Raw genomic sequence first — 27,524 nt, 5'->3', positions numbered from 1 at the left:
CAGATCTACTGACCCTGAATGAGTTGTGTGTGTGTGTGTGTGTGTGTGTGTGTGTGTGTGTGGGTGTGTGTGTGCGTGGGTGTGTGTGTGTGTGTGTGTGTGTGTGTGTGGGTGTGTGTGTGTGTGTATGTGTGTGGGTGTGTGTGTGTGTGTGTGTGTGTGTGTGTGTGCGGGTGTGTGTGTGTGTGTGTGTGTGTGTTGGGTAACAGCGTTAGAGGATTAAATGCTCCTGATCAGCTTAGGGAGAAAAACTTTCCTCAGGTTTGTTTTCCAGGAGAAACTTATGAAACAGCAGAAATCTCCTGAAGGAACCTTTGATTTAAGAACCGACTTACCAAGTTTACTCTGGAGAAAACAAACAAGACGATGTTATAACAACATGGCGACTCTATTTCATGAGTCTGATTACAGTTGGACCTGCAGAATCAATAAATGGCTCCAGTAGAACCCGTCTGGCTGAACCATCCCAGAAAAAACGCATCATGTTGAGATTGAAAGAAACTTCAGCAGCAAAGTCTCTGACATCAACCAGGCTCTGGGTCTCCACAGTCAGAACCCAGAATTACACAAAACCCGTCTGACATTTACCAGAAACATCCTGATGATCCTCAAGATGACAAAACAGGTTCTGAACATGAGGGATGAAAAAAGTTCTCTTTCTGAACCAATATGGATCCTGCGAGTTTACAGTGGCTGCTTTTCTAACTTCCTGCAGCAGGTGCTGTGCTACAGTTCCAGTACTGAATGTAGAATAAGAAACACTGGCTCTGTTGCTGTATAGGAAGGAAAGGACACCTTCCACCATGTTTGACCTCTGACCCTGAAACAACCAGAAACAGAAACAACCAGCTGGGTTTAAATCCGACACAATCTGATGATAACGATGGTTTGGGCAAAAATGAACAACATCTGTTCATCCAAATATTTGCTTACTTATAAGCAAATATAAGCTTATAAGCTGTTGTTTAATTTATGCTAATTTACCAAACCACATGTATGATGTCTAGAAGAAAACTAATCCGATAAGTTTGGTTTTTAATCAGAATTTAAAAAGAGAAGCTCTGAAGTTGTTTAGTTGTTTGCAGGAAGTTCTGCTGCTCGGTCTGAGCTGATCCGGTTCCAGAACCAACAGTCCAGTCAGAGTCCGGTTTCAGAGCCGCTGCCTGGAAGTGTGAAATAAATCTGCAGCAAGAAGAGAAATGAGTCAGAGCTGATAGGATGTTTCCCTGAAATGTGTGGATGTTTTCAGCTGGTCATCAATTAATCTAGTATTAATCTAGACAAAAATATTTAAACGTGTTTATTCCTCACTTTACATAAAGTGAAAATAATTCTACAGATAATTACAGACTTCTAATTTATAATTAAATTATTAGATATAAATCCATCAGATGTCCAAAACAGGATTTTCTTCCTTAATTTCCTGTTTCAGCTCCATTTAGTGTTTGTTCATTTTTATTACTTTTTATATCCTTTTGTGAAATTTAAGTTTTGGTAGAGGAACTAAAGATGTTTACACATAATATTTATGAATTATGACATTTTATGTTGGTTTTGTTAGTGAAAATGTAAGTTTTATTCTCGGCAACAATTGTTGCCGGTGGGAAACTGTACAGTCTAAATTACACAAATCTGACCTATTTATACATATAAAAAATAAGAAAAATCATGACATTCATAACCTATTATAACAAAGAATCGTTACAAGAGTGTTAAGAAATATTTTAGATATATAAAAATTCAACGCCACAGCCTGCAGATGTCATTGTCTCAATCTGCCAAGCGACCTTTGACCTCATTTGGTGGTTTCATCAATGAGGCAAGGTCAGGTGAAAATGTTAGTATGAACAAATCTGCATCTGGGAAGAAATTGTCCCAGTTCCACCAGACCAAGAACTCCACCTTGGCTCTGTCCTGAACTGGTTTCCTGCGTGGCGTCGTCTGGTACCAGTCATTCAGTGGACAGACACGCTGCGTGGAGAGGATCGCCTTTAGGGGGTGAAGGTGGGGAGGGTTTCAACTGTGGGAATGACAGCGATGTAGAAAACATCATTTTCAGGTTCCTTCAGGTCTAGAAGATGTAAAATATCTGACAGTTTTAAGCTGTGTGTGAACAGCAGGGCATGTAGAGTAAACAGGAAACCAATGGACAGCAGCGTAGTGCTGTATGTGTGTTAGGCTCACATTCACTCTTCTTATGATCAAAATATGGATGAAGGGATACAATTTTATATATATATCAGTACAAGACACTTGAAAGAACATATGTTCAAAATATTATATTTATATTTGTTTATTAAAGTATTTTACTGACTTCCTCTTGTACAGGTTTGACAGACATTGACCTCCAGCAGAGGTCAGGCAGGAAGTAAAGAGGCCATGTGACCTTTCACACTAGATACATGAAATTGATATTGCTTAGAGTTGACACACGATTATTTTATTTTATAATTTCAATTAGCTGCCAAAAGTCAAAATAATTATTTTAGAGCTTCCATAAGTTCGATAAAATGTCTGGCAACAGTTGTTCCCGGTGGGATTAAATGGGTTAATAATTAGTTATAAGAAAACAAGATTTTAATCCAGAAATTTAATTAGAAAATATGTTTTCTGCTTCAAAGTGAAAAGGTTCCTTTAATCTGACAAACAAACCTGATTTGAATGTTTATTCTTATTTATTGAATATGAGTGTTTACATGATGTTCAGGCTGTAAAACATCAGGGAGCCGTTTTGTTCCACTGACGCCGCTGGAGCTCTGGAGTAAAAACAGGAAGTTTCAGGTTGTTTGCTGAAGCAGACGTTGATTTTAAAACATAAATATGAATCTACTAATATTCTCACATAATCATATTTTATTACTGAAGAAATGGTTGTTTCTGTTGAAGGCGACTGATCCCAGAACGCCGTCCATGTTCGACCTCTGGGGTCACGTTCCCACTGCTGACATCAGTTTTCTGCCTGACACCAGGGTAGCTCATGTTTACCAGCCAACATCTGCTGTCTGTTTTCCTGTAAGTGTTGAGAGGAATGTGGTGACAGAGAAAAGCAAAGTCAGACTGAATCTGAGAAAATTCTCTTGAAGGGCTCGGCCCGTCGGCCGGCCCGGGCCCCTGAGTCATCTCGCTTCATTCCTCCTCGCTTCTTCCCGCCTGTCCTGCATCCTGCTGGGTTTTCCTTCGCTCTGTCAACACGGCTCCACAGATTAGGGTCAGCTCTGGAAATACACGCTGCTGTGGATAAGCCCAGAGCAAGATGGCTACCTGCTGAGGACGCCTGGATGCAGGCAGGGGTCACAGGGTCACAGGGGTCACAGGGGTCACTGAGGTCACATGATGTCGCATGATGTTAAGATGGAGGAACCAGAGATCCTGAGATCAACAAGCAGACGTCTGACGGACGGAGAAAGTCCATCTGTCCCTAACCTGGAAGTAAAAGGTTTCCAACATTTCCAGAAATAAAAATCTGAAAAGTGTGGCCTGCATTTGTAGTCAGTCTCCATGTAAAACTTGATTTTGCTACAGATTCTCAGTTGCATATAGGTCTGGACTTTAACTAGGTCGTTCAGACACATAAATATTGATAAATAAAAACATTTCTATGCAGTTCTGGTTTGACCCTTCAAAGCATAAATTTATATCTAATTGTAAAAATAATAATAATTACTTTTGTTTTTCTTCTCAAGCAGAGAGACATTAAAGATCCACTGTTACTGTATCAACCTTCACACCTCTCAGGTCTTCTGGTTCTGCTCTGCACCAGAACCAGAACCCAACATGGAGAAGCAGCATTCAGCTTCTATGCACCACAAATCTGGAACAAACTTCCAGAAAACTGGAAAACAGCCGAAACACTGAGTGTTGAGTTTTGTCAGGTTGGCTTTGAAAGGGATCGTCTGGATTTCACTCAAAGAGCCTTCAATTTAGCTGATCCATCTTTACTTTCGTATGACGGTTACCATGGTGATTTAGCCTTTTTCAGGTCCTTCACAGTTTGTAGAAAACATTTGCACGGTTCTGAATGTACATGTGCTACCATCTCTGTTTGCTTCTCATGCTGTGGCACTTTTTCGAACAGGAGTGACGGGTCAGTCCCACCAAAAGTACCTGCGCTCTGATTGTTAGGAGATTGAGTCCACCTGGTTCTCATCACTAACAAGCAGCAGGTGCAGCAGAGAGGAGTGGCTACCTGGCAGCTCACCAGAACACTGGCTTCCTTTAAATCTGCTTAGAGCTGCTTTAGAACTGTAATAAACTGGACATTGATCAACATATTTGATGTGCATCAGTAATTTTGATGATGGCACCAGATGTTTGTTTCAGGTTTCTCTGATGTTTTCATGACTTTTTATTTTTGTGTTTTCATGATGTGAAGCACTTTGAACAGCCTTGTTGCTGAAATGTGCCATACAAATAAACATGATTGATTGAGAGATTATTAATCTGAACATTTGACCTACCAAGTGTATAAATTTAGGTATGATGCTAATTAGTGACATTAGGAACTTAAGGATGAAGACAGTGTTTTTATCTCAGCATGTTATTTTATTTATGCTAATGTTGCCCAAACAAACATTTGAAACTGAGTCAAATATGTGTTTTTGAACAACCGCTGCTGTTTCATCACCGCGGTGCCGTTAGCCTGTCTGTGGGTCAGTGGGTCGGTGTTGACCTGCTGGGTTCACTGGTCTCCATGATGCTGGTTGTTCTCTGAAGAACAACTGAGACCAGAACCAGAACATCTGGGTTTAAACTTACATAAATCCCAAACAGTCTCAGGCTGGTGAAGGGGTTGAATACTTTTTGAAGGTTCTACACAGAACCAGATGTTTGCTGGCAGCCATCATGTCTTCACCTCATAAAGGCCCAAATATGGCAGAGCAGAGCAGAATACCCAGAGGACCGGGTCCGGGTGTGAAAACTAAACCAGAACCAGGTGTTCTGATCAAATCCAGCTCATCACAGTCGGCCACTCTGGTCCGGACCCAGAAGGAGCTGGAAGGAGCAGAGAAACGGCGGCTCTGATGTGAAGATTCATTTTTCTCCAGAGACAGAAGAGCTGCTCTGCAGGAGAGCAGAACCAGAACCGATCCATGTGGGATCCATGAAGATGCTTGGTCTCCTGCATCTGTGAGGCAGCCTGCATCTAGAAAGGTTAAAGGTCACTGCAAGAACTTCCTGCAACAGGAAGTTGACTGAAAACAACAGTTACCTTCCAGGATTCATCCAAACTACACAGGAAAGACAAAGAAAGATGAAATATGATATTAAAAGATGGAATTGATTATTTCAAGAACACTTTTTCTCCTGTAATTCGTCACTGAAGTGGCTCTGTGCTGCCGCCAGCTGGTCACCACCGGTACTACACGCTACTTCACCTCTGCTGTCTTTCTGCAAACATGGAGGAGCATGTTGAACATCTGCATCTAAAAGCACATACAAGTGACAAGATGCACAATTCTAGTGAAAAATAAGGAGAGCGGGAAGGAAAAGCAGCTTTTAATCCTTAAAGCAACATGTTGGCAGACAGGAGGAATGCTAATTAAGAGCCGGTTGTGCAACTGCTTTGTGAAAACTTTGCTTTCAAGAGTTTCGCAACTGGGTTTTAAACAAAAGCCACGTTTTCTCCTGGAAAACAGAGAATCAAAGACAGATGAGGAAAAGTGGCTTCGGCTCCCACGTTCCTCAGTTTCTAAAGCTCCGGTCCGGGACCGACCCGGATCTGAACACCGATCCAGCATGTGTGGCTGGATCCCTTCATTGTCACAAAGCGTCCTGGATGGGACCCATGTGGTTGACTCAACCTAACCCTCATTGGCTGGACCAGATGGGTCCCTTTATGGGTATCACATTGGTATCATGCAGAAGTTTGTGGGACCCATATGAGTTTTATCCAGAGTGGTCCTAATTAAAAGATTATTTTGTTTAAAGTGAAAAAACAATTTGTTGTTAATTTGCACTAAATTATTTAACAGAATGACTGGAAGATGAATCTGGTGAAGCATCAAAACCAAAAGCAGTTGATCACATCCGACTCAAAATGATGAAAATTAATAATATTTCTGTCTTTGTTCAGAGGGAAGAAGTGACCTGGTTTATCCTCCCAGCTGGCCTTCGCTAACGTCTTCCAGGCTTAGAGATTCACAAAGTCAGGAAAAATATTCCAGAAGAAGTTAAGTTCTTTAAACACAATAAGACAATAAATATTTCGTCTTCTTCAGATCTCCTGTTACATATGGAGTCCCTCAGGGCAGTTCAGAACATTAGAAAATAAAAACACAGTCCCTGTAGGTCTTTCATTCCTTTTCATACTTTAACAAAATCATTTAGTGATGGATTCTCCTCATCTTAACTCGTCCTTTCCAGCAGATCTTTGCTTTATTCTATCTTTAGATCAACCAGTTCCTCCAGCTGACTTCATTACTGTAAAAGTTTATTTTCTCAGCAGCAGCTCGTCCAAAATGCTTCATCATGGTTCTGTTATGAAGATGTGAAGCTGGCCCGGTTCCTTTAGCAGCAGCCTCATTATTGAGGCAGTTTTATCAAATCTTTCAGCACAGAACGTCTCCTGATTCAACCCCAGAGTCTGCAGGCAGAAAACCAAACATCCACAAACTGAAGCTCTTTAACTCCTTCAGTAACTTTTCAAACTGTTTGATGAAAAATCAGTCGAGTTCCAGAGTTTATTTATGGGAGTTTGACAGTTAAAGTAGAGCTGCTCTCATGCTGGAGGCTTCAGGCAGCTCTCAGTTCTGTCAACATTTACATGTTCATAAGTGAATCTGGCTTGGACTTCGTATTGCGCAGCTTTCCACACTGCATCACTTATCATTCCAGAAATCCACTGAGGTTCTGTTCTCCTATTGTTCTGTGATGAAACGGGTTTATTGTTCTGCAGAACGACCGGATCCGGGTTCTGGAACGTGGCTGAAGCTGGGAGGTCTCACAGCTCTTATGTAACAGGAAACATTATTTCTACACCTTTAAAGCTTTCGCCATAAAAGACGAATGTTGGGTCATAAAAAGTCATTTGCCTCTAACTGGGTTCGGATCCGGTAAGTTTCCTGATCAAAACTCAGATGAAAAAGTTCTGACTGGGCATGCTGTGGTTTGGAGGCCTTGAGTCCTCGATGCAGCCGTCGCAGGTTCGATTCCTGGACCCGGCAACATTTGCCGCATGTCTTCCCTCCTCTCCTTTCCTGTCAGCCAACTTTAACATAAGGGACACTGGAGAAGAAAAAAAGGTTCTGATTTTATGGTCCGGGCAGACGGATCTCCCTGGTTCTGCCTCGTTCTGAAGTTTTATTCCTGAATACGGGAAGACAAACTGGCCCCTTCCCCTCGCTTTCTTCTTCTACTACTCGCCAACTTGCATTATTTGCTGTTATTTCAACTGTTAACTTTGTTTTCTGATTTTTTTTCTCTCCATAGAGAATTTCTCTGCATTTAGTCGTTTCAGCTTTTTATTTAGTGACTGAACTAAATATAGTTTCAATCCGACATATGAATGAATAATGACTCAAATTAACCCCATTTTTTCCTCTACAGGCTAAATGACTTAAATTATTGTTATTAATTTTTGACTGTAACTTTACAAACCCATAGTTGTGAACATTGTGTCTCTGCACAATGACCTAAAACTAATGCACAAATCCTGCTGCGTAGGAGCCTTTGCCCACTGTCGCCAGCTGCTTTCTGTGCACTGAATGACTGATCGTCTCAACGTCCCAGAAAATCAGATTTATTCACAACATTCATCAGTTAGAGGAAACAGAAAACGATCCCAAATATAAACCTTTTGTTCTTTAGTGTTTACAGATCTGTACAATTCCAGAGGTGAATTATTCCTTTGTCACCACAACAAAACCTCTTCATAGTAACAATTAATTATGTAAATAAATAAACAAAACCCAATTAAGTAAATCATTTTCTGACGTGACCCAGTCAGAGGTTATGAGGCTGATCCAAACACTGCAGACAAGAAAACAACTTTAAAAAACTAAATTAAAACCAAATGGAAGCTCACACGTTTCAAAACCCTGAAAATATCTAAAGATGGAACTGCAAAAAAAAAAAGTTTAAAAATCAGTTTTAATTCCTGTGGTTATGTTTGATCGATTTTCAGTCTGAATTAACTACAGAAAACTGGATTTATTTAAAGTTGGCAGCGTGGTGGGGCGGTGGGCCTGGACACTTTATGAGCCTGTCGTCACTCTGAGGTTATAAACTGATCCTGGAGGAACAAAAACATTAAATAGTGAAAAGTTTCTCAGCCTGCTGGCGGATTTTATTTTATTGACGTTTAATCGATAAATTCAGAGAACCTGTTCAGCCGAAAAACTTTCCACTTCACAGCGATGGAGCGAAAGCTGTTCTGCCATTTCAACTCTGATAAAACATCCCAGGAAATCTGAAGAGTTTTAACTGGTTCAAACTGGTTTCAGTTCTGTGACCAGAACTAAAACCAGGCCGGATCAGAACCGGCACCGGCTTTTTACCGCTGCTGCAAACAGAATTCAGTTTTACATAAATTCATTTACATAAATAATATCAGTTCATGGATTCACTCAGAGGAAGAGCTTAAAATTATTCAGAATTTTGGAAAAATAAGGAAAGAAAAAGTTTCCTAATGTCAACATTAAAATAAATACTTAATGCATTTTTAATGCTTGAAATATTTTAGGCTGCAAATGCCTCCTGAAATTTGCCAAAACAAAAGAAAACCTCTTCATCTGGACCTAAATGATTTTTCTTCACTGTCTGACATTAAATGATCCTGAATTTTATTTTATTTTTTGGTTAAAATGACCATTTCAATTTGATCAAATCCAGATTAATTTTACTTTGTTTGAAGTCAGAAATTTACATACACCTACAGATTACTGTTCCTTTAAAGAACAGGTTTCAAACTCCAGGCCTGGAGGCCCAGTGTCCTGCTACGTTTAGATGATCCTCTGCTGAACCACCTGCACAGAATAATCAGGTCATTAAGACTCTGGGTCCAGGTCCAGGTCCTGGTCCACGTCCTGGTTCTGGTCCTGGAGAACTGATCTACACAGGAGCAGGTAATTATGCCGTTTCATTCCAGTGTTTTGTACCTGTGGCTCATCTGAAACCTGCAGGACAGCGACTGGAGGACTGGAGTTTGATACCTGTGCACTAAGGCAAGGCCAGCTGATGATGTCACAGCTTTGTAAGCCAATGATTGGTTCATTCACAACACCTGAGGTAAACGGCACTTTGAACAAACCGCTTCCTAGTGTGACATCATGACCAATTTACAAAACAATAAGAAATCAGTCAAGATAAAAGAAGAGTTCAGACGGTTCTGTGTTCAGCCGTGGTTCTGATCCGGTGAGGACCGGTTCTGTCTCCCACAGACCAACAGGTTCTGGTATGAAACGGGTCCAGTTAAAGACCTGGAGGAGACTGGGTGTGAAGCAAACCCCTGGGCTGAAAAGCCGCTCAGAGAGGAAGAAGCCACCAGTCCAAGTGGAACCAGAGCCAGACTTCCCTCAGGCTGGTGAAGTTTGATGGAGTGAAAACTGGACCTTTGGCTGCAGGAGGAACCGGTGCGCTTCACAAAGTAAACAGAGTCATTTTGAAACATTGAAGCAACATGACTGAGGAGGCTGATGCTCAGACCGTCTTCCTAACGCAAGAAAACTCAGCAGACCAAACTTCAGGACAATGTTTGGGCAGATCCGACCCGGTTCCACCGGTTCTGTTGGGAGGAACGGCTCAAATTTCCAGCAAACTTCTCTGAGAGGCTTGTGGAAGGAAACCCAAAACCTTCGACCCAAGTCCGTTTAAAGGGAAGTTCTGCCAAATGCTGAGAAAAAGATAAAAACTTTGAAGAAAATATTTTTGATAAAACAGGAAATATTCGGACCAGAACCAGACTGTCCCTGATCATCCGGATCGTCCTGATTCCCGTTTAGAGGAGCTTCCTGAGTGATTCCCTGCTGGTTGGACTGAAGGGGAACTAAACGCCTCTGATCCGTCATCAACGCGGTTTAACGTTGTAGTAACAGCTTCTGTGAGATCAACGGTTTGGTTTCTGATAGGACCGGTCCATCGGTCCATCGGTCCAATCAGAACAAGTTTGGCAACAGACATGAAGATCCAGAGAAAAAAGAAAAGACAAGCATGACATCCTGCTGCATGGATCATTCAGCAGATTTCTGTATACAGTCATTAAAGAATCTGTGTTATAATTTACAAACTCATAATTTCAAAGCTGAAGACGGTGATTGTTTTTCCTATTGAGTTTTTAGCTCCTGTCTCTTTAAGGCCCAGTCTGCTCTGATTGGTTAAATGTTCTCAACAGAACCAACAAGCAGACTGATGTCATCACGTTTTCTTTTTACATGCAGAAATAAATAAAAGCCACTAAAAGAACAGAAGGGTTAAAGTTTAACTTCCTGTCGACCTCTGACAGACTCATTACTGGAAAACCTTAAATCAGAGCTTCCTGTCTCTGTAATTAAACTCCACAGTTTCCAGTCCATCCATCACAAATCCCAACTCGACCCCATAAACACGCAGGGAAGCTGCTAAAGGAAAATCAATGCCTTCTTCTTCTTTAATTAGATTTAGAAGGAGTTCCTGTACAGCGGAGCCTCAGTCTACAGGATTTAGTCGTTTGGTTTCTTCAGAGCTTTAAATGAAACCTGAAGAAATGAGCCGACAGACGATGATCCATGGAGCAGACAGAATCCCTCTGGTTCTTCCTGGGCCTCATCTGCGATGCTCCTTCTTCTTCTTGTTCCTGGAAGGCGTCTTGATGGGCCGACTCGCCGCGCCGTTCTCCAGCGGGCCGGGAGGCGGCGCGGCAGGTGGAGACGTGGGGGAGAACAGGTCCGCTTCCCCGTCCATGCTGGACTTAAAGGGCCCGGCCGGAGAGAACTTCAGAGGACTGAGGAGAAGAAAACAGAAATAACGTCTTCTAACCAACCCAAGAATTTCCTTCATCCCTCGACTTTAGTAAGGCAGACAAACTTTAAAAAATTATTTCTTCAAACAAAATGTAGCTGTTGAAATAAAGATTCAAATAACTTTTTCAAGTTGAGATGGAAATCAAAATCTTTATACGAAGTTAAGTTGTATGACTTTATTGTGATGACCCGTTTATTCACCAGTTTCCACAAAAATCAGTAGAAAACTGGAATTTAAGACTTTTTAAGACCATCATGGATGGATTTAAGACCCATTTCTCCACAGAAATGTATGAATGTCGTCCAGATTAAAGGCAATAAATTTCCACTTACCCAGGACAGATGAAAGAAGCTAGCTAGCCTGGTAACTAGTAAAGGCATGTTAGCAGCTAGTTAGCATTAGCCTGTCAAGTCTGAGTGAGACTGAAATGTTTGTCTAACAGAAACATCCTGAGAGAAAAAAATACAAAGACTTTACAAGATTAAATAGTGCTTTTAATGTGACTGACACATTAAAGGCCAACTTGGTTTTTAAAAGGAACTTTAGACATTTTAAGGCCTTAATTTTACACAAATTAAAGAATTACAAACTCTGCAACTTAATTTTTTTTTATTAAAGGAAATTGTGAAAGAGATGCTATAGTGGACATTATTAAATTGAACATTGATAATGTTTTCTGGGATGTTAATTAAATCCACCCAATTCATATTTTATATTTGTATTTAATTAATTTGTTGAAATCAGTTTTCATTTTTGACATTAAAACAGAAACATTTAGATTTTCAGAAGTAATAAAATGGTACAACATGAAGCAGATGAATACTTTAGCAGCCGCTGTACGCTGCAGTACCACTTCCTACCTGATGGGGGTACGCGGGCTGCTGTTGTGGCGGCGGACGTGACGCGATCGCGGCTCAAACGAGAATCCTTCCTTCAGACTCTCGAGGACCGACGGCGCCACGAAGGAGAACCCCTGCCGGAGGAAATGAAAACTAAAACAGCTGAAAGAAAAAAAGAAAAACGTTCCAGAATATGGAGGCTGATGGACTGACGGCGAAGGCGAGCTCGGCGCTGTGGCTCAGCCTGGTGTCGTCCGGACTGTCCACCGGCGTCTGTCTGGTGAACCTGGTGTCAAACTGGCTGACGTCTTCCTCAGAGTGCTGACAGGAGGGAATGGAGACGCTCGGTTACAGCAGAACACGCTTCAAATGTGTGGAAAGAGGAGAAAGAAGCCACTGAAAGTCAGAGCAACCATAGAAGAAGACCAACCAGTTGCGGTTTGTACGGCGGGTCCACTCGCTTGTTCAGCAGCTCCTCCCAGCTGATGTGTCTGAAGAACGGATGTTTCTGCAAAGAAACAGGAAAGAAGCCGGGGAAAGGTTAACGATGCTGCCACACTTCGTTCAACCTTTAAATCAACTTTTCCACTGTTTGTAAAAACAAGATGCTGGAAGTTCAGAAACACTGAAACAGCATCCAGGATTCCCACAGCAAAATCTGACAGTTAACGGAGAAAACGGCAGATCTGAATTAAAAGTCTACAAAAACAAACAAAAGCAACATTTTCAGAAGCAGAATCGGTTCTGAACGGACAGAGGAGGAACAGAAACCTTTTAAACTTTTTAAACTCCAGCCTCTATGAGGAGGAAGCCGCTTGGATCCAGGATCCAGTTGTTCTGCGTCTCCTGACCCGATTCCCAGCCCAGGCCTGAAGCTGCATCCTGGTGCATTAAGGAGCGTTAACTCAGATCCTTCCTGCCAGCAGCTGTCAGACTCCAGAACCTTCACTGCTCCCAACAAACCCAACATGTTTACAGCCCTGCTGCTGGTGTTTCTGAACTGCACTCCTTGATGTGCAGTACACATGAACATTATGTACACTAAAATAAAAAAGCATGATATTTGTATTTCTGATAACTGCACAGTATTTTTTCATGCTGTGATCTTGTACAGTATATTGTTGATCTTATTTTTGTTGTTTTTCATCTATATTTTGAAGACTTTTGGATGTTTTGTGTGAACCTTCATCCAGATGCTGCTGTTACACCTGAACGTCCCCAGAGTGGGACAGCAGAGGACATTTCTGATCCAAGACGACCTGCAGCGACTACCTGGATATCAGCGGCGTCGTCTTTCCCAGAGCCGAGTCTCTGAGCCGGATTCTTCTTCAGCAGCTGGAAAAAAATTCAACAGAGAAACTTTTAATGATTTCTGCAGCTTGTCTTTAAAAAAACTCATCAAACTTGGAAAATAACTTTGTTTAGTGCCGTGTGTCGCTGTAACTTCATCTGACTGCCACATGCTCAGACTCTGTATTATAATAGCTCTGTGTGTGTGTGTGTGTGGGGGGGGGGGGGGGGGGTGTATTAATTACTTCACAATAATTTTCCACATCATTCTAACTTATTTTTCTGTCATTTAGCATTTTAAACCTGTAACGCTGCAGGATTCAGTTCTGCCAGCAGGTGGCAGCGTTGCATCAGTTTCTCACAATGAGCCTCAGTATCAAGTATCTGTATCAAGCTAGAATCAGTCAGTAGTGAATAAAGGATAGCTGTACAGAGTAGAGCTGCAACTGGAGCCTAAATGTTCAACTTTGTGTTTCTGCATAAAGCAGAAGCATTTTGTTTAAATGACCTGTTCAGTTCATGACCTGTTCAGTTCATGACCTGTTCAGTTCATGACCTGTTCAGTTCATGATGATATTTTATTTAAACTCAAATGTGAATAAGTCCATTTTTCTCTACATCATTCTAACTTATTTTTCTGTCATTTAGCATTTTAAACCTAAAAAATGCTAACATATTAGCATTTTTATTATATAGAGATATATTAAAGACATATTATATATTAAGATGTATTAGATAGATTAGATATATTAAGATATATTAATTTAATATCTCAGTTTTCATGTTCATCTTAAACACACAGCTTACATCTGCTGAAATCTGACATGATTCATAACATCTGAGTTTTGTTTTCATGAATACTTTGTGGCAACAATAAACACATTCCTGGTTCAACAATAACTTCTAATTACTGTAAACAGAAATATGAAAAACCGCTCCAGGCTGAGTGGATCAAACTGAGGACTGGATGTGGAATAAATGTGTTTTTCATAGTTACAACATGAGCAGGTTTCTCTTTCTGAAGGAGATTAGGGAGCAAAAATCTGGAAACATTGATAGCATTTTGGTAAATAACCAAATATAACAGAGAAATAGTTTTAAAAAGTCCAATAATTGATTGATTATTGTAAAAAAAATTATCTTTTTTTCACTTTATGGGCTCTATGTTTGAATGTATTCACTTTGGCATTAAAACCAATGTCAAATCACAGGGTGTGTATTTTTAAATGGCATGTGGGGGTGTGTGAGTGTGGGTGTGTGTGGGTGTGTGCGTGTGGGAGTGTGGGTGTGTGAGTGTGTGTGTGTGTGTGTGGGTGTGTGCGTGTGGGAGTGTGGGTGTGTGAGTGTGTGTGTGTGTGTGTGAGACCTTTTTGATCATGTCTCTGGCATCGACCGTGATGTACGGAGGAAGGCTGACTTTACACTTCAGGATCTTGTCGATGGTCTTCTTCCTGTTCTCAGCTGTGAACGGAGGCTAAACGGAAACATTTCAGACAGACGTTGCTTAGCAACAGGAATCAGAAGAAACAATAAAAACATAAAAATAAGACTTTGACACAGCAGGTGGGACTGATTCACTGTTTCCATGCTTCTTCTCTCAGCTTACCGATCCAGTCAGCATGTCGTGCATCAGCGCGCCGAGGCTCCACCAGTCCACGGCTCGGTTGTGACCCGACCTGGTGAGGATCTCTGGAGCCCTGCAGCACAAACAAAGTTTCTCTAAAAGCTCAAACACATACGAATCCTGGGTTTGTGTTTAGACCAGTGTTTGTGGATGGCTGCAGGTGGTGCAGTTGGTCTCATTGCTGCCTAGCAGCACCAAGGTCCTGGGTTTGAATCCCAGCCTAGCGTCTTTCTGCATAGTCTGCAGGTTCTCTCTGGGTACGCTGACTTCCTCTCACGGTTCAGAACCATGACTGTTGGTGGTGTGTAAATCTCCCTCAGGTATGAGAGTGAACGGTTCTGTCCAGTGTGTCTCTGTGTGATGGACACTGTGATCATTTTGGATTTTTTCTGGTATTTCTGGTATTGCTGTGGCGCTCTCCAGCAGCTGTAGTTTCAGAAACTTCAATAGATGACAAAGACTGGACTAACTGCCTCATTCATTCATAGAACGTCACAATATTCATAACAATCATCAAATAAGAAAATATGTCTCCTACAATGGAAAGTATGTCAAATTTAACTGTCTAATAAAGAAAAATTCATTTAGTCTTGAAAGAAACCAAACTGTTTATAGATTCACATGTAGGGAGAATATTTTACACATCAGAACATCTGCAGTTTTCTTAGCTTTATTTTATAGAAATCAATAAGATATTCAGACGATATTCTGTGACAGATTCCAGCCACTGGAACGGTCTGGTTTTAACACGACTCAGTGCAGAGCGTCACTAGCTACCGCGGCTAACAGACGCTGTCCAGCCCAGTTACCTTCATCTCTGATTGCCTGGTGAAGAGGAAACATCCTGAAATGTGAGTTTGAACTTGATCACAAACCCAAAGCCACCAGTTAGTAGCAGACCCTTGGTGCTTTCAGTCATTTTAAACAACCAAATATTATGTTTTCTGAATTTTTCTGTTCTTCAGGTTCAGGTGTTTTTGTGTGGAGTGTGTGAAGTTACCCACATGTACTCGATGGTGCCGCAGAAGGTGTGTGTGATGGTTCCATCATGGATGGACTCCTTACTGAGGCCAAAATCAGTCAGCTTGATGTGCCCTGACCACGCAGAGATCAATACAATCATCTGGATGTGATTATTGCTTATGGATATTAACTTGTGCAGCCTGCCTCACCTTGCTGACACAGCATGATGTTCTCAGGCTTCAGGTCTCGGTAGATGATCCCGTTGGAGTGCAGGTGACCCAGGGCCATCGTGATCTCTCCCAGGTAGAAGCTGGAAAACAGTTCAACCCCGTCACCTGAAAGGATCGCCATGACGACGCTCTCTGACCTCAACGCAGACAGAGATCTCACCAGGCCGTGTCCTCCATGAAGATTCCCTCCTTCTCCAGCTGCATGAACAGTTCTCCTCCTGGTGACCCAGAGAACAGCTGAAGGTCACTACCATCATCATCACCATCATCAGGCTTCACCATCATCATCATCAGGCTTCACCAGCTTACCGCTCAGACACTCCAGGATGAGGTAGAGCTTTCCTCCCGTCTGGAAGGCATACAGCAGGTCCACGATGAACGGGTGTCTGACCTTCTCCAGGATCTCGCGCTCGGCTCGGGTGTGAGCCGTGTCTTTGGCGTTACGGACGATCTTAGCCTGCAGGAGTCAGGGAAATGTTTAAACAAAGGTCTAAATATTAAATAGTTCATTTTTACTGTCCACTTTTCATGTTTTGAACCATTTCTCTGTCAGTTGTCTGCACTGCTCTTCTTTTACCGTCTCACTCACCTGTATCTCATTTTTCTGACTCAGAGCATTTCTCCCTTCAGTAATTTATCCTATTTTTTTCACTTCTCTAAAACTGTTTGTGTTTTATGTCACAAACTTTCCCGTTATTGACACAATTCTGTCCAAATCTGAACCGAAGATAAACAATGGAGACATCCCAGGTCCAGCACCAACTTACCTTCTTCAGGACCTTCATGGCGAATATCTTTCCTGTTTGGGGACCTTGAACCTTCCTCACTTGGAAAACCTTAAAGAAAGACGGAAGTTAAAGAATGTTAAAATAGTTCAGCACAAAACTCCTGATTCAGCGATAAATATACAGACCAGTCTGCCAATCCACGTCACTTCAACCGAACCCAGACCCAGGCTAGTAGGCGGACCGGAGTTTGGTCGGCATCAGAGTTTGATTACGCATTCACACCTCCCCAAACGAACCCGACCTTCTAGACAAACGGATTGCAGCTGGAATAAACCGGACTGAAGCGGGCTGGTGGTGTGCATCCTAAAGCAGCATGGTTCTACAAGTCTTCACTGAGATGTTGTGCTACCAAAACGCCAAAACTGTTCTCTCTCCGTTTCAGTCTTTTTTTTAAAGGTGGTTGAACTGATGACTTCATGACAGACGTGTTGTGAAACCAGACACCATGAGCAGAGCACGGCTCACCTTGCCATAGGCCCCTTTGCCCAGAACGGTGAGGAGCTCGAAGCAGTCTGGTCCAACTCTCTCGCTGTCTCTGTTCACGTTTTCACTGGTCAGCTCCACCTCCTCCGTCTGACCGCTGCCATGACATCACATCAGGAGAAATCAGCTCGCTGCAGCATCTACATCTGTCTGGGCTTTGTCTGAACTCACCTGTCAGGTTCAACAACTGTCACCTCACATGCGTCCTCCTGGAGGTGAAAGGTCAGAGGTCACTACTTGTCTTTGTTACATCACGGCGGTGCGTGATCCAATCATTGCTCACCTCTGTGTCGCTGCCGTCCTCCGTCTCCAGGTCGATGTCAAACACTCCTGCCATCCTAAAAAACAACATATCAGATATCATAAATCAGTTTATTTGAACTTTGGTTTGTTACAACTATTTCAGAACTCCTCTTTAAATCGCCATCTGGCCGAATATACAGACAGATGTTGGAGTAGGGGATATGATCCAATATGATGGACAGAAAAGATGGTTTGAACATGAAACTAGCATAGTAGCAAAACCCCCTAAAGTTAATGTTACGCTGCATTGGATCAAGGTTTATTTCCACACTACTGACTCTAGGACCTGGTAGAGGTCAGCCAAAATAAGAGTTGGGTGTTTTTTGTAATCAAACTACAGCAGTGATGTTTGACGGCCAAGGACAAAGTCACATTTCTGATTACCAGGATGAAAAAAAAACAAATAAAATCAAGTTTATCAAAGCTAAACATAATCATGTTTCTGTAACATGGACACCACTGGACCACATCAAGAGAAAGCCACAGTAGCACCACACAGACTGCTGATGAATAGGACTAAACAATATTCCTTCTGACACAAAAGTAGCTGAGGTTCAGGTGGAGGTCAGGGAGTACATTGTTTAAAAAAAAAAAAAGAAAGAAACAGCAGCAGAGTCACAACAAACAAACTGCAGCCCGCAGCAACACGCAGCTGCTGCAGGTCATGGAGCAAGTTGTTCAAACAGAACCGGAGGTGAAAATAGAGGCAGGAACCTGACATAAAGGTGGAGACGCTAAACAACAACCTGCATTCCTGCTACTGACAGGCCACGCCCACCTGCTGCTCACCTGGTTTCACAGCCTGTATAAAACTGCAAATACATAGTCAGTCTTTATGTTTTCTTCAGTTTTAAAGGTTCCAGCTTCTTTTCGTCCTTAAGTTTAGTTTAAATTCAACTAAATTACAAAATAAAATAAAAACCCAAAAAGCTACAATGTGCTTCAAGTTTCCTCGAGGTAGGAACTTTAAATCAAACTAAAAATGAAAAAGGTTTTACAAGATTAACCCTCAAGCACAAGTCCCTAATTCTTTATTCAATCTTTAACAAACTAATTTTACTCAGATTTTGATCACTAGTGAATTAAATCTCTATTTTAAAGTTACAAAATGGAGGAAAATATAAACAAAACACAAAAAAATGTAAACACCTGGATTTTAAGTGTTTTTCTTAGAAAATAATATATTTTAATTTCAACCAAGTCAAAAATAAATGTTGGTGTCACTTGGACCGAAACCAGAAGATTCAGAACAACGTGTTCATGATAAAAGGTTCAGTTCGGACTGGACTCCCAACAGACCAGATAAAGCTGATATTCCTGGGTTTTCTATAGAAAGTATCTGACTGAGAAGAATATTAACTGTTATTACGACGACAGGAAATAAAAACTTGCTCTTCCTGACTCTGTCAGTGGCAGGAACGAGCTAAGCGAGCTAAATGCTAGCACTGACAGCTACAACAAGCTAATGCTAAGGTTCACCTCGGATCGCTCCGTCTTCCGGTGCCTTCCGCTCTCTTCCGGTCCTCTCAGTCCGTCACTTTAAATTCGGAACAGTTCTTAAACTGTCAGAACCAGCAGGGCTTTCATCGCTGTATAACAGATAGCAGCGCAGTCAGCTGGTCGGACTCCTGTCAGCAGGACGCCATGAAGCCGCTTCGCGCTGCGGACAACTCCCCAGTAAGGAGGGCAGCGATTGGTTGTTCTAAAAGTAGCAGGTAGTTGCGTAATGACGCAATTACTCGATTTACATATGGTCTAATTAAAATGCGGAACTTTTGTGTTTTAACAACTTTTGTAAAGTATGGACGTCTTTACATGTTAGCTAGAGAAACGTGAAAAGAAGGAGAATTACAAAAAGTTCCTTGATGCCTTTTAATACGTCATAACCTGTCAAACCAACATATTTTATGAAGATATTTTTATTTCTGTTAAGTTTAGGAACATACAGAGGACTTCTTTTTTGTTCACTAGCAGTTTGGATAGAGACTCACCCATTAGAGCAGGAATGACTGGGCAGCTTGTGGCTGTTCTAGGAAGGGGGATTTGATATAAAGTATTCACTAAATATATTTGTCCAGCTCAGTCTAAATTATTCCTACATGGATTGATAAAAGACATTACCCTTGGATAACATTTTATTTGCAAATTTGAAGATCACCATTGGCAACAAAATAAAATAAAGCACATCTGTCAGAGTTATGTAATTTAAATTATTTTTGATTCAAATGAATCTGAATCATCCGTCTTCCATCCCACCCATTCTTCAATTGGCAACACAGACAAAGCAAAAGTTGTGGTTTAAAGATTTATGTTTATTTAGTTCTATTATATCTCTGTTATGTGTTTTCCATAACTTAGCTTTCAAAATACCTGCTAGTTTTGTGGCTTTCATTTCCTCTTTAGCCATTTCACACTTTAAGCACGGAAGCACAACAAAACCCAGTTCATGCTTCCCCTAAAAAAAGTTTGTCTTGAAATGAAACCCCAAAATGAAAAACCTACAACATAGCACAGACATTAACTTTGAATTGATCCTGATTTTTATCTCAAACAAAGCTGAAGGAGGTTTTAGGAACGGGGCATCAAACAGAATAGAGAAGTGGGCTTTCAGTGGAAAGAGTGGGCTCAGGGGCTGTTAAAAGGAAGTGAGTGTGGTCTGCAGAAACTAAAGCTGCTCTCACCTACACAACAATAAACCAGATGAAGGCAGACTGGATTATCATGATTCTCATTTGTAAGTAATACAAAAATCTTTTACTTTTTGATAGATTCAAGTTTAGTCAGTGGAATCAGTAAACCTCCACACAGTGGGATCATCTCAGCTACTTTTAATAAATATGTGGCTTTTATTACAATCTTTGATGAAGATGTGGGATCAGAACATTGAATTATGGCAGCAGTTGGCATAAAGATATGCATTTTACCATCCTAACCATGAGGAGGATGTAAAAGAATTTCTAAAAAATATTGAAATCTAAAACTAAATAAACATCTACAAACTGAAGCAGAAAAAACAGAACCAGGATCTTGAGGGACAAGAACAACAGCATTTGTTTTTTAATTAAATGGATAAAGCCTCTTTGAATACCAAAAAGATCCAAAGTTTGGTGGCTTAATAAACATTTTTTATCTAACTACTTGGTGCCTTCAGTGAATCATGGTTTAAAGACTGAGCAGATCAGAAAACTCAAATGTCTTCAAGCATTCACCTATTTCACATTTGGTGAAAACCTCACGTCGTGATGTAGAGCTCCATCACATTTTAGGAAGAAAATAGTCACTATATTATTGCTTCAAGTAGAATTGCTTGCTACTGATCTAAATAATCAAATATTAGGTCCAAGCAATAAGTACTCTGTTAATTAGGGTTCAATAAAATTAGCAGCTTTATGTTGATAGAATAGAATTATTTTCTCACGGTGAGAAAATTCAGGTGTAACAGCAGCAAAGTGACAGAAAATCGAGGAATGCACAATTTAAAATGATGTAAATATACTAAAAACAAAGACCAGGAATAATTAATAATATAAAATACTGTGTAGTTATAAAAAATAGAATACTCTGATCCCAAGGAATGCAAAGCTGAGTTGGATAACTTTAAAAGTAAAAATGTTAAAATGTTTTGTGTATTTGTGACAATAAAAACTGTGCAAACAGCAGAAATGTAAACAATTGTTGAGTTTGTAGTCAAGCGGACTGGGAGCAACAAATCATGACTGAGGGCCCAGTATGACCAAAATACCTATGGGGCCCAGCGGCCATGTTGGCTCGGACTGTAGGTGGCTGATCATCATACCTAACTGCCAGGCTCTCCAACACTTAATACTATATTTCCTCTGTATGGAGTCCCTGTCTCTGAACGGTCCTGTGGGTGAAACAATCCCCAGTAAACCAGCCGTTCCCTCACTTCCTCTGTCATCACCTCAAGTACTCAAGGCTAGAAAGCCTCAATTCTCCCAAGAGGAAACCCTGGAAAACTACCTGAGCAGGGTAAACCTTAACTTCCTGATTGAATGTTACTTCCTGGTTGCCCTATCCATCTATCGGGTCTCCATCAATCAAGTTCCGATCCTGAGAAGCTGTCCCATTCCTGCTTACACATTACTATTGTCAGTAAAAGCTTTTCTGGGTCATGGTTTCTGTTTGGGTCCAGAACATACTAAGAATGTTACATTTAAATCCATTCAGATAACAACCAGCCACTGTTCTTCACATTTTGTCTGGTACTGTCAGAAAGTTGCTTGTTTTGTCTAAACTTGTTCTGCTTTGGCCCATTTGATCCCCTCCAGGTTTTATTACCATGTCCGGCTTTTGGATGCTGTTGGTTCCAGCTGCTGAGGTCCAGCAGGTCCACTTTGGTTCAAACGTCACTCTGGGGTGCAACATCTCCTACCTGTACGACACGACAACGTGGCTTAAACAAAACCCAGACCTCATTCCAACCATGGTCCTCCACGCCAGCCTCCGGGAGGGACGGCCGGTTGAGAGTAGGCCAGAACTTTTAGTCCTGATCCAGAAGGATTCAATTTGTTTGTGACAGTCCAAACTAAACACTAACAACTACAATCTCTGTTTTCAGTGTTTCAGCTCAGTCTTCGTCATTCAGCAAGTCTCATGAATCGGTCTCTAGCGCTGAAGATCACTGGTGTTGAAGTGGGAGATCTGGGCCTGTATTACTGTATTGCCAACATGAATGGACGTGTGATCATTGGAAAAGGAACACGGATTCATAGTAAGCATTCCCGCCCTCATTTATGACATTGCATGATGCAGAACATCTGGATTTTCCTGAAACATAAAACTTTGGATTTCCTTTTGGAGGACTGTTTAAGGATCAAAATATTGTCCTATCTGCAGTAACCTACCTGATATGCTAACATCATTGGGCTTCAGCCTTTATACACTGATTGCAACATCTATGTTTTGAACTTCTAGGGATGACAAATGCAAAAAAATAGTAGTTTATGTGGAGTTAATGAGTTTCCCCTAATGCTAAAGAAAAGTTCAACAAACCCCAACAGGTTCTTCTAACCCTTCCTAGATTTATAGGTTTGCTTTTCTTAGGCTACATTCACACAGCAGGAAAATGTGACCCAAATCTGACTTTTTCACAACAATTTGAACAATTCTAATCTTTTCACTTCGCAAAAAATCAGATTTGTACATTTAATACAACTTTTACGTCATTAATCTGAGACATGCATCATTATTCTGCACCAAAAGAAGCCCGACGCTATAAATCTGGATGCAATCAATGGGTGAAAGTTATTATTATTATGAACTTATGAAGGTAGTCTGAGTCAGTGAAGCGCACCACATCCTAATCCCTCCACTCCTGGTCCGACTCCACATCCAGACGTCTTTATAGAAGCAGTCAGTGCTCCACTAAACGCTGTTGCTGTGATTTCTTTTCATCAGCTTCCTGCATCTTGTTATGATCTTGTGACGATACTCACATCGCTGAATAACTTTGACATGAATCTATAGATGACAGCATCCATCAATACTTCTGTAAACAGAGCGCTGCTGTGTGGCGCCAACGTTCTTCTTCTGTGCTTGGGAGTCGTAAACTGTTCACACAGAAGTCTGATTGCGGTTGCATTTAATTAGTAGCATGAACTAATGCATGAGCCACACAAAAAATAACATATTTCAGCAAAAAAATCCAAATTGAGCATGAAGGCCTGCTGTGTGAACATAAGCTAAGGCCATTGCTGATGTCTTTCCATCCTGGCATTGTGTTACCACACACAATGCTTCAGAGCAGCAATCTGTCAAACTTCCTGCTCTCAAAGAGCTGATCCTCTGTCTGCTACCTCCTTAAATCACATGCTTCGAAGCAGCAGGGGTCTACTTAGTTTTTCATACACTGCTCCTCTGTTTTGACTAGTTTGGCAATTAATCAGAATCAGAATAATCAGAATAACAAAATCTGTTTTTAGATTATTATCATCACCATCAAAACCACAAACAGACATTTCAGTAACCTAGTTACTTTCTGAAACGGAGAGACTTTTTATCTCCTGATAGCTCTTTGTATTTACCATGACTCTACAAGATGACATACAATGCATTGTTTTATGAGGTACTGTTATTAGAATAAACTGTAAACAAGCAGTGTATTTTTACATTTAGGTTAATGTTGTGTCCTTGGATGTGTGCACTTCCAGATTCCTCCCAGTTTCTGTTCCAGCACTGGTACTCTGCAGCTGTGTGTTCTGGGTTGCTGATTATGATTATGACGGTTTGCGTCACTCACTGGAAAACCAGACAGAGGAAGAGAAAGACCACCAACAGGAACTACAGCAAACAAACAACTAAAATACAAAACGGTGCCACAGCACAGCGCGTTTTCACACTGCAATCATTCAATTAGCCTATTTCACATATGAGGCTAAATTGTTTATGTCCTTACAAATATCACAAGGATATTATTTATTTTCTTTGTATTTTGTTCTTGCTTGTGTTTTTATTTATGCATTTAGTTTGTGTAATTTTGTTGTGAGTAGTTTAATGCAGCGAAGCCTGCAGCTTTCTCAAGAAAATACTTTATTTATTTGTTATACTTGTTGTACTTTGTAAAGATATTCAATATAAAACCAACGAAAAGCTTGAAGGATATCTCTGGTATTGACTTCCTTTTGTTACTTCCTCCCCTTATTTTTCGGGGATATGATAGGTATTTTGTTTACCTAAATACAAAGAAATAACCACAGACAACGTTCATGAGTTTTCAACCAAGCTTCTGCAGAAGGAGAAAACATAGCAAACCACTTCTTCAAGGTGTTTACCATGCGTTCTGACTCCCTGCAGCAGAGCCTGTCTTTTTGTTAAGCAGGAGAAAGAAGGGAGTCAAGAGTGAAATGTGGGAGAGTGATAAATCAAAGAATGGCTATTCTGAAACAAGGAAGAACTACATTCTACACACAAGCAGTTTAAGGAGTAACCCAAGATAAGAAGCAGCTGCAGCTTCAAGGTTTAGGGAAAAAGCAAGTTTTGTCTTTCCCACGGTTTAACAAATTCCTCCTCTCTGGGGTGTGAATACTAAAGACTTATGTAAGAATGATAACAAAACATAATTATTCTAACAGGATACATACTTAAACATTCAACTGTTTTAATTAATTCAATCTTAATTTTGAAATGGAGAGATATTATTAATTATTATTATTATTATTAGTAGTAGTAGTAGTAGTAGCTGCAGCAGTAGTATTACAGTGATTCTTGAGAAGAGAGACAAAACAGGTCCTATGGATAAAGCACAAAATTAATAAAAACAATACACAAAATATATTTTTTTCAAAAATCTGACTAAACTAACCTGGGCCATGTGAGCACAACAATGTTTGCCGAATATTTTTTATTTTAAACATTGTAGTAGGTGGATGGTGTCTGTAAAATCCCTTGTCCTGGAGCAGAACTCAATACATTATAATAGTTTAAAACAATTAAAGGAATACTAAGATAATATATTATGAAAATTAAGTATAAGTATTTGAATAAATAATTATAAAAGTATCAATAAATTGAATTAAAAATAATTTTTTAATATATTTTCATACTCAGGCATTATTGGGGGGCATCAGAACCTCTGAGGACCCCATGACGTCTTCCTTTCTCTTCCTATGCTAACAGGGCTAGGCTAGGCTAGTTAGCTTATGTTATACTTTAGTGTTTTCTTCTGTTTAATTCCTAACTTGTTCATCACAACCATGATGTGTCAACACCATAACTGACAATTTACAAAATTTGGATGAAGTTTTGTGAAATAAATGTTTAATTTCTGTAAACTGTAAAGATTTCCTGGACCTGATGAGCTACAATATGGCCTCCTTCAGAATAACATCATATAAATTGAGGTAGTTTGTCATTTTGTCAACTCCATCAGAGTTTTTAACTGACATTGTGACTCTTTCAGTGATAATGTTGACAAATCTCACTTAAATGTGTAATTAATTCATTTTACATAAATGGCATTACTTCACATGTATCAAGTTTTTCTTTTTACTAACTTTGTCACCACCTTCAGTTGTTCTGTGTTAACTCCGTCAGATGGACTTTATGTTGTTTTTTGTTTTAAATATTTATTTTATTTCTTGAGAAGCACTTGTCTGTAAAACTGAGTAAAAATATCACTAATGGGGTCATTAAAACTAATTTTATATTTATTTTTGTCAGATGGTTTTGAAAAAGTTTTGGGTCAGGTCGATTAAAAATGTAATTTTCAAAAAAGAAATTTAGAACTGGGAGCCTGCACCTTAGCATCTTTACATTTCCAAAACATTTTTTGTCATATTTGTATACATAAGCTTGAGAAATAATTGCAGCATTTTTGGGGAAAATTTAAACCCATTTTGTCCCACTTCTCAAGAATCACTGATTAGTATTTTATCCCGACATCACATCTTTTTGGGAGTCTGTATTTGGAGCTTTTCTCGACCGTTTACTTCGTCCAGAACACACGGACCGCATCATTTCCACGCCTGTGAGGATAACGGCGCGCCGGATGGGTGGAGTTTTCTGTAACTTCCACTATATATAACCACCGGATTACTCACTCGGATGATGAGTCGATCATGTGACTGAAGGCATCACTAAAGGATTTCTTTAAATCAGTGTCAAGTGTTGGAAAGGAAAGTCATGAGATGGGCTGTTCATTTCAAGCCCCTGTTTCTCGCTCTGATTCCTAGCAGGTTAATTTACGGTCAGGAATAGCGGAACTGTTCCCAATCTAGGTATTTAAACGGAACGGAACAATTTTAGGTCGATACTGACGCTCAGACAGAAAAAAAGCTGCCGCCCGAACAGGGACTTGAACCCTGGACCCTCAGATTAAAAGTCTGATGCTCTACCGACTGAGCTATCCGGGCTCTAAACAACGTAAGAAAGATGATGAGAAATATTCCTATCAACAGCGAATTCTGTAGTATTTTCATTTCGGTTCTGACCCAACTATGAGCGGGGTAAACCTCATATCCATTATAATCTGTATTACAATCAGTTCTACCGTCTCATATGTTGCGCTTCGTCTTATAGTTTTGTTCATTCTCCTGTTTAAACATTCTGACACTCAAATAGCAATTTCAGAAAGTATCAAGAAAGAGCGACTTTCTGGCTAAAAATGCTAGTTGGATAGTATACCGATACAAACACGTGAATGAAACTCCAAAACACACAAAAAACCCAAATGCAACCCAAAAACACTGCAAACAAAAAATGCTGCCACCACAGAAATCAGTAGCATAAACCTACAACCAACAGCAACCGAAAAAAGGAAACCAACTTACCTGAGGACAAAGCTGTAGAGGAGAGGGTAGGAAAAAGGAATAATGATGGATCAGACCTGTACGGCTCAATATGGAGTCACAAGATGACATAATTATTTATCTGGAACAACCTGAGGACTAAAGAAGGAACCTCAGAAAAATTAGAGACTGGTGTGTAAACTGCAGTTATCCCTGTATGGACTTAAAGAGTAAACATAAGTAAGGCCAGATTTAGGCTAGTAAGTAACTTCCTATTCATAAAGATATATGCCTATTTTGTCCACTGTTGACTGCAATAAAGTAACACATAATGTTAATATGGGAGTAATGATTTTAAATTAGTTTTTAATTGTACTTTTATAATTATTACAGTAAAGATTTCACCATGTAGTGATTTCATATTAACTTCCTATTACTTATATCAAAAAAGTTTTTTTCAAGTACCTTAAAGAAGAACATGATCAATATTGGTAATTTATTCTAAGCATCCAAATTGTGACTATTTTAGGCCAGCATATTCATTGTAAAGTGTGGAACAGTTATTTATAATTTGAGCTCCGTGACAAAAACAGAAATAGATTTTACTGTTACAAATATTAAACAGAAACAAGCAGAAACATAAGGCCTTAGCTGTGTACTGCGTTATAACAAATCATTCCCTCCAAACGTGAACAGTTGATAACATGTGCAGGTAAATAAAATAATTTTTAATTGAAAAAGAAACCACAGGCCCCAGCGAGATTTGAACTCGCGACCCCTGGTTTACAAGACCAGTGCTCTAACCCCTGAGCTATGGAGCCTGA

General features: G+C 40.3%; 1 protein-coding gene and 2 non-coding genes across 3 annotated transcripts; all 3 read right to left on the bottom strand.

The window, feature by feature from the left end:
- Window positions 1-7,722: 7,722 nt before the first annotated feature.
- LOC116720032 (ribosomal protein S6 kinase beta-2-like) lies at window positions 7,723-19,142 on the bottom strand. The gene is made up of 16 exons (XM_032563029.1): window positions 18,935-19,142; window positions 17,436-17,490; window positions 17,324-17,361; window positions 17,135-17,249; window positions 16,649-16,717; window positions 16,191-16,338; window positions 16,042-16,099; window positions 15,861-15,961; window positions 15,693-15,783; window positions 14,671-14,761; window positions 14,431-14,538; window positions 13,047-13,109; window positions 12,205-12,282; window positions 11,988-12,095; window positions 11,796-11,908; window positions 7,723-10,915 (listed from the first exon to the last, which is right to left on the bottom strand). The coding sequence occupies exons 2-16, from the start codon at window positions 17,487-17,489 to the stop codon at window positions 10,738-10,740; spliced, it is 1,413 nt and encodes a 470-aa protein (XP_032418920.1). The 5' UTR covers window position 17,490; window positions 18,935-19,142; the 3' UTR covers window positions 7,723-10,737.
- Window positions 19,143-26,252: 7,110 nt separating this feature from the next.
- trnak-uuu (transfer RNA lysine (anticodon UUU)) lies at window positions 26,253-26,325 on the bottom strand. Its single transcript has one exon. It is a non-coding gene; the product is annotated as a tRNA-Lys (tRNA).
- A 1,123-nt stretch (window positions 26,326-27,448) lies between these two features.
- trnat-ugu (transfer RNA threonine (anticodon UGU)) lies at window positions 27,449-27,521 on the bottom strand. Its single transcript has one exon. It is a non-coding gene; the product is annotated as a tRNA-Thr (tRNA).
- Window positions 27,522-27,524: the final 3 nt, after the last annotated feature.

This window comes from Xiphophorus hellerii, chromosome 5, assembly GCF_003331165.1.
Source record: "Xiphophorus hellerii strain 12219 chromosome 5, Xiphophorus_hellerii-4.1, whole genome shotgun sequence".
Lineage (NCBI taxonomy): Eukaryota > Metazoa > Chordata > Actinopteri > Cyprinodontiformes > Poeciliidae > Xiphophorus > Xiphophorus hellerii.
This window is presented reverse-complemented; position numbering and strand designations above follow the sequence as displayed.